Source organism: Diospyros lotus, chromosome 5 (assembly GCF_014633365.1).
Source record: "Diospyros lotus cultivar Yz01 chromosome 5, ASM1463336v1, whole genome shotgun sequence".
Taxonomy (NCBI): Eukaryota; Viridiplantae; Streptophyta; class Magnoliopsida; order Ericales; family Ebenaceae; genus Diospyros; species Diospyros lotus.
The window spans coordinates 5,938,980-5,955,280 of record NC_068342.1 but is presented as its reverse complement, the minus strand read 5'-3'; the positions used below and the strand labels follow the sequence as shown (position 1 = coordinate 5,955,280).

Sequence of the window (16,301 nt, the reverse complement as noted above, 5' to 3'; positions counted from 1 at the left end):
CCCCTATGGTGAATTTCGAGACAAAATCGTGTGGGCTTACCACAACTACCGTGTGGTGAATTTCAATTTTTCTTGAGTATCACTATTTCTCCAAGTTCGTTAATATTTCTTGAATTAAATATCACTATTTCTTCAATTTCCAAAAAAAATCGTATGGGCTCACCACAAGGCAATAGTATTTCTTGAATTTCGTTCTAGCCTGGTATGTTTCAAGTTCAGATGGTAATAGTGATGGATGATTAACGTTGAGTAAAATTTTATAAGTAAGTAGTTATATTTTTAAAATTTAGCGAGTGTATGTTAAATTTACTTTTACTACGATAGATTTCGTTAGCCATATTAGATTCTGTTAGCATTTTTCGTTTGTAATATCTAACGAAATTATAACGAGTGATGAATGATTAACGTTGAGTAAAGTTTACTGAATAATAAGTAATTACAATTTAAAGTTTAATAAATAAATAATTATAATTTAAAATTAAATGAGTATTTATTAATTTTACCTGTTTGGAGCCACACTTCAAACGTAGTATATGAAGGTCGTGCAGTCTCTCCTGAAGAGCATTAGCATCTTTCTTTTCTTTTTTCTTATCTTTGTTGAATTATGCCTAATTGGTTTGTTGTTTTGTGCCTAACTTTGACAAAATTAGGTGACCTAATTTTATCTAAGTTAGGCTACAATTTTGTCTAAGTTAGGTAGCCTAACTTTGTCACTTAAGGGGTATGCTCCATGTATAAATACCTTTTTTTCCCATAGGCTTTGGCATCTCATCTCACCCCATCTAATTGGCTTGTTGTTTACTCCTATTGTTAGAGAGAGAGTGATACTTGTTATCTTTTTACAATTTGAGAATAGTTATAATTTTCTTATTCTTTCTAGTGAGATCTTTTTTTTACTTATCATGGATGTAGTCTATATTAGATGAATCACATAAATTTTTGTGTTCATTTTATTTTTAATTTAACTCATTTCAACTATTAGTTGCAAGTCATGTAAGACCTATCATTTTCCAACAAGCTTTAATTGGCAAAGACAAGAAGGCATGGCCGAGCTTGTAGGTAGCGCCTTCCTCTCTGCTACTCTTCAGGTGCTGTTTGATCGTTTGGCTTCTGGCGACGTCCTCAACTTCCTTTGTGGACGGAGAACTGTGGAACCAAAGCTTAAGGAGCTGCGCCGAAAATTGCTTGTACTCGATACAGTGCTCGATGATGCAGAGGCTAAGTATTTCAAGAAAGAAGCAGTGAAGAAGTGGTTGGACGAGCTCAAAGATGCTGTCTATGATGCGGAGGACTTAGTGGATGAGATCACCTATCAAGCTTTGCGATGCAAAGTGGAACATGACTACCAAAGCTGCCCAAACCAGGTAACAGAGCCTAACCGAATTCCTACAATTTCATTTGATTTACGGATGGAATCGAAACTAGAGGAGATGATCCATAGATTAGAGGATTTTGTGAAAGAAAAGGATGCTCTTGGTTTGAGAGGCCGGGATGGAGGGAAATCGCATGCGAGCAGGTTGCCAACAACTTCTTTGGTGGATGAAACCTATGCATTTGGGAGAGATTCGGAGAAGGAGGACATAATTAATTTCTTGCTTTCAGACGATGCATGTGGTGACAAGATAGGCGTAGTTCCAATAGTGGGGATGCCCGGAATAGGGAAGACTACTCTCTCTCAAATTGTGTACAATGATGCTACAGTGGATCGACATTTCGAAATTAAGGCATGGGTCTTTGTATCTGATGATTTTGACATTCCCCGGATTTCCAAATTGATTCTTGACGGAATCACTGGAACTCCTCACGAAACCGCGAGCTTGAATCAAATTCAAGTCAGCCTCAAGGAGAAGCTGCGTGGCAAGAAATATCTAATTGTAATGGATGATGTCTGGAATGACAATTATGAGATGTGGGAAAAATTGAGGACACCCTTGATATCTGGGGCACGTGGAAGTAAGATTATCGCAACTACACGTAATAAGAGTGTTGCATATATCATGCAAAAAAATCCTGCTGTTCATCTGAACTTGCGACTACTGTCAGATGAAGATTGCTTCTATCTCTTCTCTAAAATTGCTTTCACTCATCCAAACCTTGAAATGATGCGTGGGGATGTGGTGAAAAGGTGCAAGGGGTTGCCCCTGGCTGCAAAAACACTTGGGGGTTTGTTGCGTTCCAAATTTGATATTGAGGAGTGGAATGACGTCTTAAAGAGTGATTTATGGGATTTGCCAGAAGATAAGAATAATATCCTTCCAGCCCTAAGATTAAGTTATTATTATCTGCCTTCTCAAGTAAAACAATGCTTTGCTTATTGTTCCGTATTTCCTAAAGGTTGCAAATTTCAGAAGGAAATGCTAGTACTGATTTGGATGGCTCAAGGTTTTGTGCAATCTAGAGGTGAAAAGACAATGGAAAAGATCGGTGGGGAGTGCTTCGATGAACTTGTATCAAGGTCATTGTTCCAACAATCCGATCATGAAGTAAACTCGAAACAAACCTATTTTACAATGCATGACCTTGTTCATGATCTAGCACAAGCCATATCTGGACAGTTTTCTATCCAGTTAGAAGACGACAAAAAGCTACATGATATTCCCAAAATAGTACGCCACGTTTCTTTTGATCCATCTGTCCTTGGCCCGTGGGATTTTGATTGGTTTAAGGCATTAAATGAGGCCAAAAGTCTAAGGACTTTTCTGCCAGTAAGTTTGGGATTTGTCGGAATCCACAGTAAGGGGATGAATATGTTGCCACCACTACCTTACTTACGGACATTATCTTCCCTAAATTTACCTGATTTGATTGAAAATTTTACTAGTATACGGTACTTGAATCTATCTTACTCAGCAATTGAGGAGTTGCCGGACTCAATTTGTAACTTACACAATTTACAGACATTATTGCTAGCACAATGTTTTTGGCTCACCACACTACCATCAAAAATTGGAAAACTAATTTGTTTACGTCATCTAGATATTAGCACTAAAATACACTGGGGAGCATCCACTAGCTTAAGGGAGATGCCAATGCAAATTAGTCGACTAACAGGTCTCCAACAATTAAGTAATTACGTATTGGGTAAAAATGGTGGACTGGGTTTTGAAGGCCTTAAAGAACTCCATCATCTTCAAGGGTCACTATGCATTTCAAACTTGCAAAATGTGACAAGTCCCAAGGATGCATTGGTCACCAAATTAAAAGAGAGAGCGCTTCTCAAAGAATTGCATTTTAATTGGTGTGGAGGAACCAATGACTCAAGATCTGTAAGAGAATTGCTTGAGAATCTGCAGCCTCATACCAATTTGACGAGACTCTCAATAACGATGTACGGGGGCACAACATTTCCTGACTGGTTGGGAGATCCCTCGTTCACTAATTTGGTTACCTTAGCCCTTGATAGTTGTGAGCATTGCTTTAGCTTGCCCGCTCTTGGTCAACTGCCCTCTTTGCAAGAACTTGTTATTGATTCTATGAATGGATTAAGAGAAGTGGGCCCTGAATTCTATGGGGATGTTTCGGGCAAACCGTTTCAGTATCTAAAGAAGCTAAAGTTTTTAAGAATGTTTGAATGGGAAGAATGGTTTGTGTCTGAAACTGTAGAGTTCTCTCAGCTTCAAGAGCTCCATATATCAGATTGTCCCAAGCTAACGGGGACTCTACCTACTCGTATTCCATTTTTGCAGAAATTTTCTATATACGGTTGCCCAAACGTTATGCCTTTCTCTCCGTTACAATTTTATTTGAACCTTAAAGAAGTAAAGATGTTGAATTGGGCAAAACTTGAAAGTCTTTCCATTTCAGACGAGCATGAGCTTCAAAATCTAAAATTTATCTCCCTTGAAGGCTGCGCAAATATGGTATCTGTTGCTCAAGGAGGGTTACCAGCTCCCAATATTTGGTTTCTTGAAGTCCGTTCATGCACACAACTGGAGTCCCTACCAGAAAGAATGTGCAGCCTCCTTTCGTCCCTTTCAACATTGACTATCGATGATTGTCCAGAACTTGAGTCGTTTCCAGAAGGGGGTCTTCCCTCAAACTTAAGGACACTTAGAATCGCGAATTGCAAGAAACTTGTTGCTCGTAGGAGAGAGTGGGGTATTCAAACACTCTCTTCCCTTCAATTATTTGAAATTCGGGGTGAAGAACAGCTGGAATCCTTTCCAGACGAGGGGCTGCTTCCCTCCAGTCTTACAAGGCTTATAATCCATTATCTACCAAATCTAAAATTGTTGAACGACACGGGCCTTCAACTCCTTGGCTCTCTTGAATTACTGCAGATTATCTCCTGCCGTCAACTCCAGTCCCTGCCAAGAGAGGACCTTCCCAACTCTATCCATGAGCGATTGATCACTAATTGCCCATTGCTGGAATCTCACGGATAACTTACTGGAAAAAGGTCTTGAGAATCCCATTATATATATGTATCTCAGAGGGATTCATTCCATTGTGCGGCAATCAATTCAGGTGCTACTTCTACACTTTGTTTATGCGTGAGTTGATTCGTTACTAAAAGCTTGGGAGAGTGATAATGTTTACGTGCTTGCTGTAACAACTTTCAAGTACTGTTTTGATGATGTTTACTTGTTTTAGGAAAATGAACCTAATATCTATTTTCCTGATCGAATAAATTGCTAACCAAATATAATCTGGCAGCCAGTGTTGGCAGAGAAAGCTTTGTGCTTGTACTACTGCTTTTTTCATGTATACTGTAGCAAAAGTAGAAATGGAGTTGGTATTCTAGTAAAATCTAAACTCAATGTGGATTTAGCTTTGTGCATTTTTTTTTCATGTGTGGCTTAGTCTGTTGGCTTGTTCATTCTAAGCTGGACATCTGTTTCCGATGGCACTTCTCCCCATTGCAAATGGGTCGTCTTTGGCAGAAAAAAGGAGAGCTTTTATTTTCTTGAATTGCATAAAGTTTGGGCCATTGATGAAAATTTTGAGGTTAAGGTGATTGTGACACTATTGGTACTAAAATCGAATAGACAAATGTTTATAGCTGAAATCCATTCTAGAGTCTGTTGTAAAGTCTCTGTTGAAGGCTGAATTAGTTGAATTAGCGTCTTAACCATATACATCAATTCTATTTATTAATTTAGTTGTTCTTCAAATAGCAGAGTCATGTTTAACAAAAACTACTCGGTCATCTATATACATTTTAACTAATGACTTTTTAATTATTTTCTTTTCTATTCTAACAGAAGTGTTTTTAGCATCTACGTGAAGGCAATTGCACAAGGAATAACATCATCAGGCGAGTTCAAACATTATTTTACATAACAGTAATTTGAATTAGCTAAATAAGCTAGGTTTCTTTTGTCATGACCCGAGCTGGGAGGAAGCCTTAATTGCCTTTGCATCTTTATCATGCAAGTAAACATTTTTTTCATAGTGTTGAAGTATGAATGGACCGGAAAAACAAAAGACTCGGGAAATGGAAGAAAGTGCTCGAGAATCTGCAGCCTCATACCAACTTGAAGAATCTTGCAATATCCAAGTATGGGGCACGAGCTTCCTAGCTAATTGGTTGCAAGATCCCTCGTTTGGTAATATGGTTTCTTTAAAGCTTTCTTATTGTTAGTATTGTTTCATGTTGCCATCTCCTAGACAATTGCCCTCTTTTGATATAACAGGGGCCTTCAACGCCTAGGTTGTCTTGAAACACTGGTAATCAACTGCTATGAACTCGAAGTCCTTGCCTGAAGAGGGCCTTCCTATGCCCATGGATAAGCTCTTAGGTGTTAACCAAAGGGTGAGAATGCTAAGGATTTTTCAAGATGCCCTGCTTGTTTATGTGCGAACTTTCTTTCTGAAAAGTTGAGGTCTAATGTGTGACGATTCGTTAGAGGGTCTATGCATTTTCAAGTATTTTATTATGGGCTCAAAATTTTTACTTTAATTAATTGAGGATTGAAAATATTTTTTATTTATGGAATAAAGTGTAAGTGGAAATAAGAATTTGGTGGCCCATCCAAATGAAATTTAAAAATGTGGAAAAAGTCCAAATGAATTGGACCATTGACATGTGTTTAGAATTTTAATTATATTATAAATGGATCTAGGTGTTTTATTACTTGATGGCAATTTAATGGCATTTTAAATATGGGTATAAGTATTTTAATACTTGATAAATCTCTTTGATGGTATAGAAATAATTTTAGATTTGTATAATTTTATTTTGTTGTTCATGTAATCGTGAAAATACGTATATGGGTATAATTTTTTAATAAATTGAAAATAATGAAATGGACCTCAATTAAATTAGTTAATGAATTCATGGGTCTATTAGGTGGGCTATGTAAATTCTAGTTTGGGCTTAGGCCCAAAGGTAATAAGATTTAAATTTTATTATTATGTGGATAAAAAAAAATGAAAAGCAGTAGGCTGTTTGCTTGAAGTAGTAGGTGCCTGTAGCTCTCTCTCCCTCTCCCTTTTGATTCTCTGTTCTCTCTGCAGACTGATTTTGTACCATTTGGATGATTTGGTACTTGATTATGTTTCCTATTCCATTGGCCATCACTTTCGTTCCTACTTCTATAGCCACTTCATAACCTCATTCTTCTCCATGTTCTTCTTTTGCTTTCATCTTCTTCTCCACCTATTTTTGCTATTGACGACTGGAGCTTCAACGAAGAAGTCTCACCAGACAAGTTCTCTTTCTCGCACCACTCTTTTACTTTCATTTCGTTCTTCCATTCGGAAGTTCTTTGATCATAAGAGTTATGCACTTGGATGTTCAGTTGAACTAATCTTCTTCTTCCTTCTTTGTAAATTTACTGTACACACACACACATATATACACCTAGTATATTCCCTTCTAATCTAGCTTCGGATCACCCCAAATTGTTATTATTTTCCATTGGGATTGTCTTCCCAAATCTTTTTTCGGAATGGTGTAGCCCATAGGTATTGCTTGTGTTATATATATATGTATGTATAAATTATCATATTCATAAACGAGTTGCTGAATCGTTTCTCAGTCATGTGAATAGAAAATAGCTTATCCAAATGAGTCTTGGGGAGCCATGTGAATAACATCTGGATGAGTGTGTGTCTTATCCGGATATATATCAATCCATCCGAATGCTACCCTCCAAAGATAGCCATATTCGGATAGATCACCATGACAGCAACTTCAAGCCCATTTTCAACCTTTATAAAACCCTAATATTTGAAAACTTAAAACACAAAAGTTATATATCTTCCTCTTGGATTTCCATGGCATCTTGAATCATCTCAATCGGAGTTCGTACGAAAGAGATATGACCGGAATACCAAATGCTGTCGAACTGTATATTCACATTCGAATGTAACGTAATAGCATCAAACTTCAAGCCAACTTTAGACCTCCATTAAACCAGAATATTTGAAATCTCAAAACATAAAAGTTGTATATATTTTTCTTGACTTTCCATAGAACTTTGAATCATCTCAATCGGAGTTCGAACGATAAAGTTATGCCCAAAATACGAAACCTTATCGAAGCTAAATTTTTGAAACATGGTGCATCCGAATGACTTAGCCCATATCCGAATATCCATCTGAATGCGCTAGTGTAGTATCCGGATATCACTCACAAACTTGATTTTGAACATCCGGATGTCTCACCCCATATCCAGATAACACTCTCAATTACTCCCGGAGACATCCGAATATGCCTCCAGCCATCCGAATATCACTCAATGCTTCTCCAACATATCCAAATAGACCATAACCCATCCGAATACACTTCCCCATATTTGAATATATATGCTAAAATTCGAATACCCTATTTAATTTTTCAAAATACATATCAATGTCAATTTAACATAATTATTAAATGAATCACTGAAGATTATTATGATGGGAAAAATAGCATATTAAATCTATATTACTCCTCAAATGGTGAATCAAGATTTAACCTTAAATAACATGTCCCAAAATTATTTATGTGTTATAATTTACATATTGATTGCGGTAAATGTTATAAAGTAAGATATGTTGAATTATTTGATGATGGTAAAATATCTGGTATGGGTAAATGGTGTTAAAAGTATGAATGTTGAGAAATAAGAATTTAAATAAATATGGTTGGCAAATGCATACATGTACATGTTACATATATATATATTTTGTGCATCTATTATTTTGCGCGGAGAGAGAAATGGTACCCTAGAGCACTTGGCGCAGAACGAGATGGCCATAGCTCTGCAGGTTGACTCCATATTTATTGTGAAGTTTTATGAAACTTATGCACTTTTGCAGGCATCGATTTATGGCTTTTGAGCCGAGAAAATCGATTTTGATAATGAAATGATGCACTCTTACATGTATTGATTGATGGCTTGCGAGCCTATGAAAATTGATAATGATATTGGAATTTTATGCATATTTGCATAATGATACATGGTGACATGATATATTAAGTTGAATTGATAAATTTATGAATTATAAATCTGGTATATAATTGTGGAGTCCTTGATTACTATTCTTGGTGTCATCGAGTTCTTGGATCCTATATATTGTTTATTGTTTCTCAAACTTGTTGAGCCTTGTGGCTTATTTGATCTTTTTTTCCATTCTAGGTCAATGAAAGATTGTTATCGGGGGCGAGTCCAATAAGACTGCAGTCAAGGGATAGTGGTGTACGGAGACGCGTCTTAACTTCAAATATCATAATTAGTGAATTAGTGAGGTTTATAGTGATGAGGATTTGTTATATTTATGGGAATTTGAGCCTTTTATTATTTTGTATGGCCATCGAGCCTAGAGTCATGAGATTTTGAAAATGTATTTAAATCTTATTTAAATTTTTGTTGTTAAAAATGAAATGAGTTAAGTTCAATTTTGTTTTATATCATCTCTGTAATAACTTTTTTTCGAGTATTCGAAAGTGGGTCTTACATAATGAATTTATTTTCTTCTTATCTTGAATATTTGGAGAAAGATGTTCCGAGGCAATGCAATAAATAATATTTTTATATACAAATGTATTTTACAATTTTCATTCTAACATTGTAAAGGTTGCTTGTATCAAACTTGAGTACTTAGTAATAAATTATTGATATAAAAATTTTACTTGAATAATTTTTTTATTAAAAGTTTTTTTTATACTAATCTTTAGGTAGTGCTCTAAGGTGTATTAAATAGAAGTGTCCTAAGCTATAAAAACGAGTGCCTTAAAATTGTTCATTATCAATAGTAGGAACTAAAAATGAGATTTAATAAATACATTTTGTTTTAGAATAAGATGTATTTATTACATCTTAAACATGCTCATTATTTTAATCCTTTTGGTACCAAGTTGTAGCAAAAAGTTTGTCCATATAAACTTACTTTGAACTGTCAAAATTTTGTGCATATAATTCTTTTTAAATATTCCTATAAAACTCGCATTAATTTCTTGCAGCACCATTAATAGGAAATGTCTTTTGAGTTCATATCATTAAATAATACAGTTAATATCTTTTCTCTGATTATGTAAGATTAAAAAATATTATATTTCTAATAACATCGATTTATTGTATTATTAGTTTTCATAGTATAAAAACACAAAAATAGATTTTTTTTTTTTGTAATTTTACATCTCAAAAATAAATTTCGGTCTGCTCCTGTATAAATCTGTGATGTACAATTCAAAAGTTTTGTCAGCCGAGCAACAAAAAGAAAATTAATAGATTGTTTTGTTTTGTACCTTATTTATCATCAGGAGAGACCTACGGGCAGGCCTGACTGCCTAGGGCCCCAACTACGTGGGGCTTAAAATTAATAATTAATTATTTTTTATATTAATTATAATAATTAATTTTTATAATATTTTATAATAATAATAATAAGAAGAAATTATTAATTATTTTTTAAATTTAATTATTAATTTTATTTTATAATATTTTTTGTTAAATTTATTCTCTATTATTTTGTTATTTTATTTCAACGGAGAGCATTCCAATTTTCTTAGTTTATAGATCATTTTTTAATTTTAAACAATAAATAATGACATGCAAACTAATAATGTAACTAAAAAAAAGAATAAAAAGTAAAATTATTTTTTACAAAAATAATTTGATAAATAATCAAAATTTTTGTTTGAAAAATCTGTATTGATTTGGACATTAAAAAGAAATAAAGATAAATTAGTAAATTTTTAAAATATAGAGTCTGTCCATAAACTTTTTACAATTTTTACTTATTTAATTTTTATGTTTTCAGATTTTTTTTTCTTGTTTATATTGTTAATTAAAAAATATTTATTTTTAAATTTTGATACAAAAATTTAATTAACGTTTTTACATCTTAAAAAACAAATAAAGTAAAAATTAAATAATTTTTAATATTTGTTTATATTATCAAAAGACTTCTTAACTGAGCCACAAATTTTCTTTCCGTGCCTACGGGCACGTGAACCACTAGCGAACTGTGTGGGGGCTTAGAGATATGATTTGCAAAATTCTTTGTCTTCTAATTCTTTCTTTATATCTGCGATCGAGTTGATCGGTTTCTTCATTGTCTATTTCCTTTGTTTCTTCTGCTTTTCCGCAAACATTCTCAGCAACTCTCCAGGTGCTGTTTGATCGTTTGGCTTCTCTTGAGCTCTTGAACCTCCTTCGTGCCCCAAGGAATGTCGACAAACTGCTCAAGGAGTTGGGTCGAAAATTGCTCATACTTTATGTTGTGCTCGATGCAGGGCGAGACCTTCCATGAGGCCCATGAGACAGTTGTCTCGGGGCCTATGAAAATTTCATGAAAATTTCACTAATTAGTTCCTCATAAATTGAAAATATTTTCATTTGTAAGAGCCCATTGCCCAGTCGCCCACCCCCTTCTCGTCTACAAAGTTTCTCCCTCTCTCTTTCGCTTGCTGCCCTAGTCCTACCTCTCTCACTCTGTCGCGCCTCACTCTCGTCTCTCGCTGCTGCTTTGTCTCCGATCACTCGCTGTCTCTCTCTCCTCTTGTTGATCCGTCGCCTTTCGCCCTTGACCTTGCCCTCACCCTTTCGCTCTTACCCTCTCGCTCTCGACCTCAATCTCTTGCCTCTCATTTCTCGGTCGGCGGTCGCTTGTCCTTACCGGCTCGCCTCGCCCTCGTGGCCAGTGGCTCGCTGCTTAGTTGCTCACCTTCCGTCGCCCGCCCAGCAAGCATCACCTTTCGCTACTCTGCTCGGTCGCTCACCCTTGTGGGGTGTGGTCGGTGGCTCGCTGCCTCTTGCTCCGTTGCTCGCTGTCGCTGGTGGCTCACTGCCTCTTGATTGCTGATTGGCTCATTAGATTCAATCTTTTAGATTTACTTCAACTTTCAACGATTACATTTTAGAGGCCCATTTTTACATTTCACCTCAGGGTCTCAAAAACTCAAGTACAGCATTGGCTCGATGATGCGGAGACTAGGTATGTCAAGCGCGAAGCTGTGGTCTTAAAGATACTGCCTACCATGCGGAAGACTTGGAGGACAATACGACCTATGAAGCTATTTGGTGCAAAGAGGGACATGACGGCTACAAAAGTGGGCACAAACATGTAGGTAATAACAAATCCAAATCCCTTCTCCACTTCTACAATTTTGTTTGATGCAGGGACATCATCCAACATGAAGGAGATGATTGATAGATTAGAGGACTTTTTGAAAGAAAAGGATGCTCTCGGTTTAAGGGGCAACTGCGATGCTGCTGGTGGTCTTGGTTTGAGAAGAACATCGCTGGTGGCTGCTTCTAGTAGATTCCCATCAACTTCTTTGGTGGTTGAAGCTTGGTCTGTTAGGGAGGGGGAGGAGGAGGAAATAATTAAGTTGTTGCTTAATTCGAACAGTGGAAGTGGCGATGAAATAATTAATTTTCAGGTATGAACTAAACTAACAATATGGGTAAAGAATGCCTTGGCCACGTCTCAAGTGGGCATGGATAACGTTAAATTGTTAATATAAAAAGACCTAGACCTTGTTCAAGTCAATCTTGGTTTTTATTTGTTAATTAAGATAAGAAAGAAAAAATATTAAATATAAAAAATATTTTGGATGTTTAACATTTTTAACGTGATCGTTAAACTTATCTGACTATTTTCGAAAAAGTCCTCATATGACATTTGATCTCCCTTTTTTAAGACAAATTTATCTAATTTTTTCTTTAGATAAATTTATTTGATATTTTGCAGATAAGCTTCAATCCAAGATAACTAGCAGATACCCGTGACTAAAGACACGGGTAAATAATATTAAAATTAAAATGCAATATTGTCAAAAAAAAATTATGAACATGGAATAAAAAATAGAAATTAAATTTATTATATACTTATTAGTGTTTTATAATAAAAAAATATTAAATTTATATAATAAAGCACATCACTAAGTACTCTATAATCTGCCGTCGGCAGCTACCATTAACAAGGAGGGAAGGAGAAAATACTTGACGAGTTACAATCAAAAGGAGAAGAAAAAAATATAAAAAATAAAATTGAAATTAATAAATAGAGAAATTGTTCTACATTAAAATAATTCTTTTTTTATTTTATGAAGAGACTGTTTTTAGTTGTTTACAATTAAGAGCAATAGTATGCAAATTTAATTTTTATTAAAAATAAATTTATAAAAAAAATCTTAATTAAAACTAAAACTATATTACATAAAATAAAGGTGAAAAGTAAAATATAACATTAAAATTATAAATTAAATATAAAAAAAATTAGCACATCTCTAAATCATAGTTTATAAATCATCATTTCTTTATATCCACACAACTCAAATGCACTTCACGGTCACAAAGATATCCCAAAAAAATTATTTACAAAAAATAAAAGTTAGAAAATCATGTCCAATTGAGAAATATTTTTAAATAGACATCCAAAAAATCTGTTCTTCAAAAAATTTGTTTACAATTTGTTGAATGCAAAATAATAGATCAAAATACATTATCTAAAAATTTGTTAATAGACCGAAATACATTAATATTTATGTAATTTATTTTAAAATTTAAAAAAAAAAGAATCGTTAATGTATGAATTTGATCTAATTAATTAGTTCAATTTGATTAAAGAATGTCAATTAAATAATGTATTTCGATCAAATTGTGAGCATAGTTTTAGCTACTTCAAACCGTGAGCATAGTTTTAGCTAATCAATTGTAAATTGTGAGCATAGTTTTAGCTACTTCTAACTGTAAAATATATTTATATTAATATTATTAACAAATATAATATGACTTTTTTTTTATTAAAAAATAATAAAAAATCATTATATCATACGTTTTTCATTAACAAATCACTATATATATATATTATATTAACAAATAATAGTTGTTGGGTTAAGCATGTGAGTCGGCACTAAGCTAGAGTGGGTATGAAGGCATGTGACCTTTTAGTAAAGTGCAGAGAGTGGACTCTGGGTTGAGGATCGTGGATTGTGGGCAGTGGTGCTTTCTCACTTGCACCCTTCTTTTCACAAATACCCATTTTCTCCCTCTTTTCTCTGCACAAAAGGACATGCAAAAGTCAAAATTATTCAGAGAGAATCATGCTCTTTTCCCACCACCCAATAACTTATCTATGCTTTCAAATTAATTAAAAATTATAGCTATCAATGTAGAACAACAATTAAGGAACTATAATATACACACATTGACTTATACACTTGATTAAGGAACTATAATATTTACTTATACACGAATTATGGCTATCAATGTACAACAACAACAATTAAGTAATTTTATTAAGTGAATTATTGACCTTCAATCAACTAAAGGAACTAAATGTATTGAAACTATATACACACAATGCAATAGATACACACAACGACTATATACACACAGTGACTATATACATATAATAGATACATATACACACAGCAAGCTTGGCCTTAAGCCAGGGCGGTCAATGCGATTGCCCTGGGCCCAATATTCAAGGGGAGCTCAAAACGATTTTCATAAATATTATATTATATTACTATAATTATTAATTAGTTTAATATATATATTTTTTAAAAATAAGACCCTGAACACCCAATAATACTGGGCGAACTTCAAGTCCGCTGAAAGCTAGCGGACTTGAAGGTGGACTTCAAAGTTTGCCCAACACTCAAGTTCACTTAGTACTTTGGACCCCTGAATAATATATTAAAATTTAATATATTAAAGTTTAAATTCTCTGAAGACTCAAAGTATTTCTAAATTTTAATATATTAAAGTTTGAATTGAGATAATTTATTTGACTTGAATATTAAATTTTTAGTTAATTTGGATAGGTTAAATTTTAGTTAAAAAATAAAAATGAGTTCATCACTAAATTTAAATATATATAGGGGCCTAAATTTTACTTTTACCTTGAGCCCTAAACAATTCAGGATTGACACTGACACACAGTGAGGAGAGATAGAGAATGAAAGATACATACATACACACACAATCACGATGAAGCTTCAGCAGCGATGGATATGCATACACACACAGTGTGGAGAAAGAAAGATAAGGTGGTTGGGTTGAAGATTACTGAGCCCTAGCCTTCTTAGATAACCCAGCAGTGGTTGTGCTATCACACTGATACAAACCAACAAATAGTGAAAAACTAAGAATTCGAGATGGATTTTGAAGAAATAACATACGGATTTTTATTTATTTATTTTTCTTTTCTTTATTTATTTTCTTTTCTCCTTCTCATCTTCTTCTTCCTCTAGCTTCTCCTTTACGCACGACCAAACCACCCGCACCAGCTACCTCTGGCCACCAGCCTGGGCCCTCGCCATCCATCACCGTGGCCTTTCCTGTCGCCGTCTGCAGCCCTCTAGCCACCATCGCGGTGCCAATGCTCACATCCGATCGCCATTTCTGGCCGCTAAGCGTCGCAACATCCAATCGCCATCGTTCGGCCATCACGGCTTCAGGCCGCCGCATCTAGTAGCGAGACCAGCTCATCGTCTGCCACCTCTGGCCATTCCATCGTTGGTGGCTGCTGCAATTGGCTCCACCGGCCAGCCTATGGCAGGGCACCATTCAACCTTCACTGCTTGCTCTTTGTAGAGAGAGAGAGAGAGATAGATAGATAGATAGATAGATAAATAAAGGCGTGAGTGAGGGAGTGGGTGGTCTGTAAATAGAGAGAGAGGGTCGGCTAGAGAGAAAGAGAGAGGTTTGAGTGGGTGGGTAGGGTCTGTCAGAGAGAGAGAGAGAGAGAGAGAGAGAGAGAGGGGTAAGACAGAGGGCAATGAGAGTGGGCGAAAACTTAAAATTGAAATTGATCTCAACCATTCATGCATAATGAGAATTCATCTCAGCCATAAGAAGAAAATATATGAAAGATATTTTCAAAAATTGTTGTGATTTATTATATAGATTAATGTTATTTAATATATTTTAAATTTATTAAAAAATTTATTCATTTAAGTCTTATAATTAATATTATTTAATATATTTTTAAATTATCATATATTTTGATAATTTTTAAAATTTAAATGACATTATTCTTTTCACCAATTTTTAAAATTTAAATTTCTTAATCTCTATATATATTTTATTAACTAATACAATTTTTTCAACAATTTTTAAATTATTTAATTTAATTTATATTTTATTATCTGTTATGAAAATATGTTTTGGCTAATTATCTAGGTAGAATTATTGTAATTCCAACAATAATTATTTTTATTTTTTAATTATTTTTTAACATAAATTTAGAAAATAAAATATTATTTTTTTATTTTTTTGACAATTCATATTAATGATAAAATATTATTTTAATTATAAATTTATTTTTTATGTTAACAAACAATTTTGAATAAATTTGATAATAGAAATATTTTGATAAAAAAACTCTTATTTTGATGCTTATCATATGCATTAACAAACATATAGGGAAAAAAATAATTATTAATGAATTTTAAAAAATTTAACAAACAATTTAATAAAAATTTTAGAATGTTTGTCAGTTTTATTTTGACTATTTCATATATTGATTCAAAAATTATTTTATATTTTATTTATTTTATCAAGTGACTCTAAAAGTATAGAATACTTTGAACTGTCAAAATTTGTGCATATTATTATTTTTTTAAAATTTATATAATAAAATAGAATGATTTTTAAAAATATTTAAGATAAAATTTAATTCTATAACAAAAATAAAATTTAAATATTAATCAACTGAGTTCAAATACCAACATACCCCCCCCCCCCCCCAAAAAAAAAAAACCATCCCATCATCTCTCCCCCCTTCTCTCTCGCACACAAACCCACCCAAAACCATCCCATCATCTCTTTCCCCCTCCCCCTTTCTCTCTCTCTCAAATCCACCCATCCACTCACTCAATAGCCCCATTTATTGCAGTTTAATTAAAAAAATTATAT

The 16,301-nt window shown here is 33.9% G+C and overlaps 1 protein-coding gene across 1 annotated transcript; it reads left to right on the top strand.

Annotated features, from left to right (window-relative positions):
* Positions 1-759: 759 nt before the first annotated feature.
* On the top strand, positions 760-8,908 carry LOC127801761 (putative disease resistance RPP13-like protein 1). Its single transcript, XM_052337151.1, has 4 exons — positions 760-4,467; positions 5,205-5,549; positions 5,637-5,755; positions 8,568-8,908. The coding sequence occupies exon 1, from the start codon at positions 1,044-1,046 to the stop codon at positions 4,383-4,385; it is 3,342 nt and encodes a 1,113-aa protein (XP_052193111.1). The 5' UTR covers positions 760-1,043; the 3' UTR covers positions 4,386-4,467; positions 5,205-5,549; positions 5,637-5,755; positions 8,568-8,908.
* Positions 8,909-16,301: the final 7,393 nt, after the last annotated feature.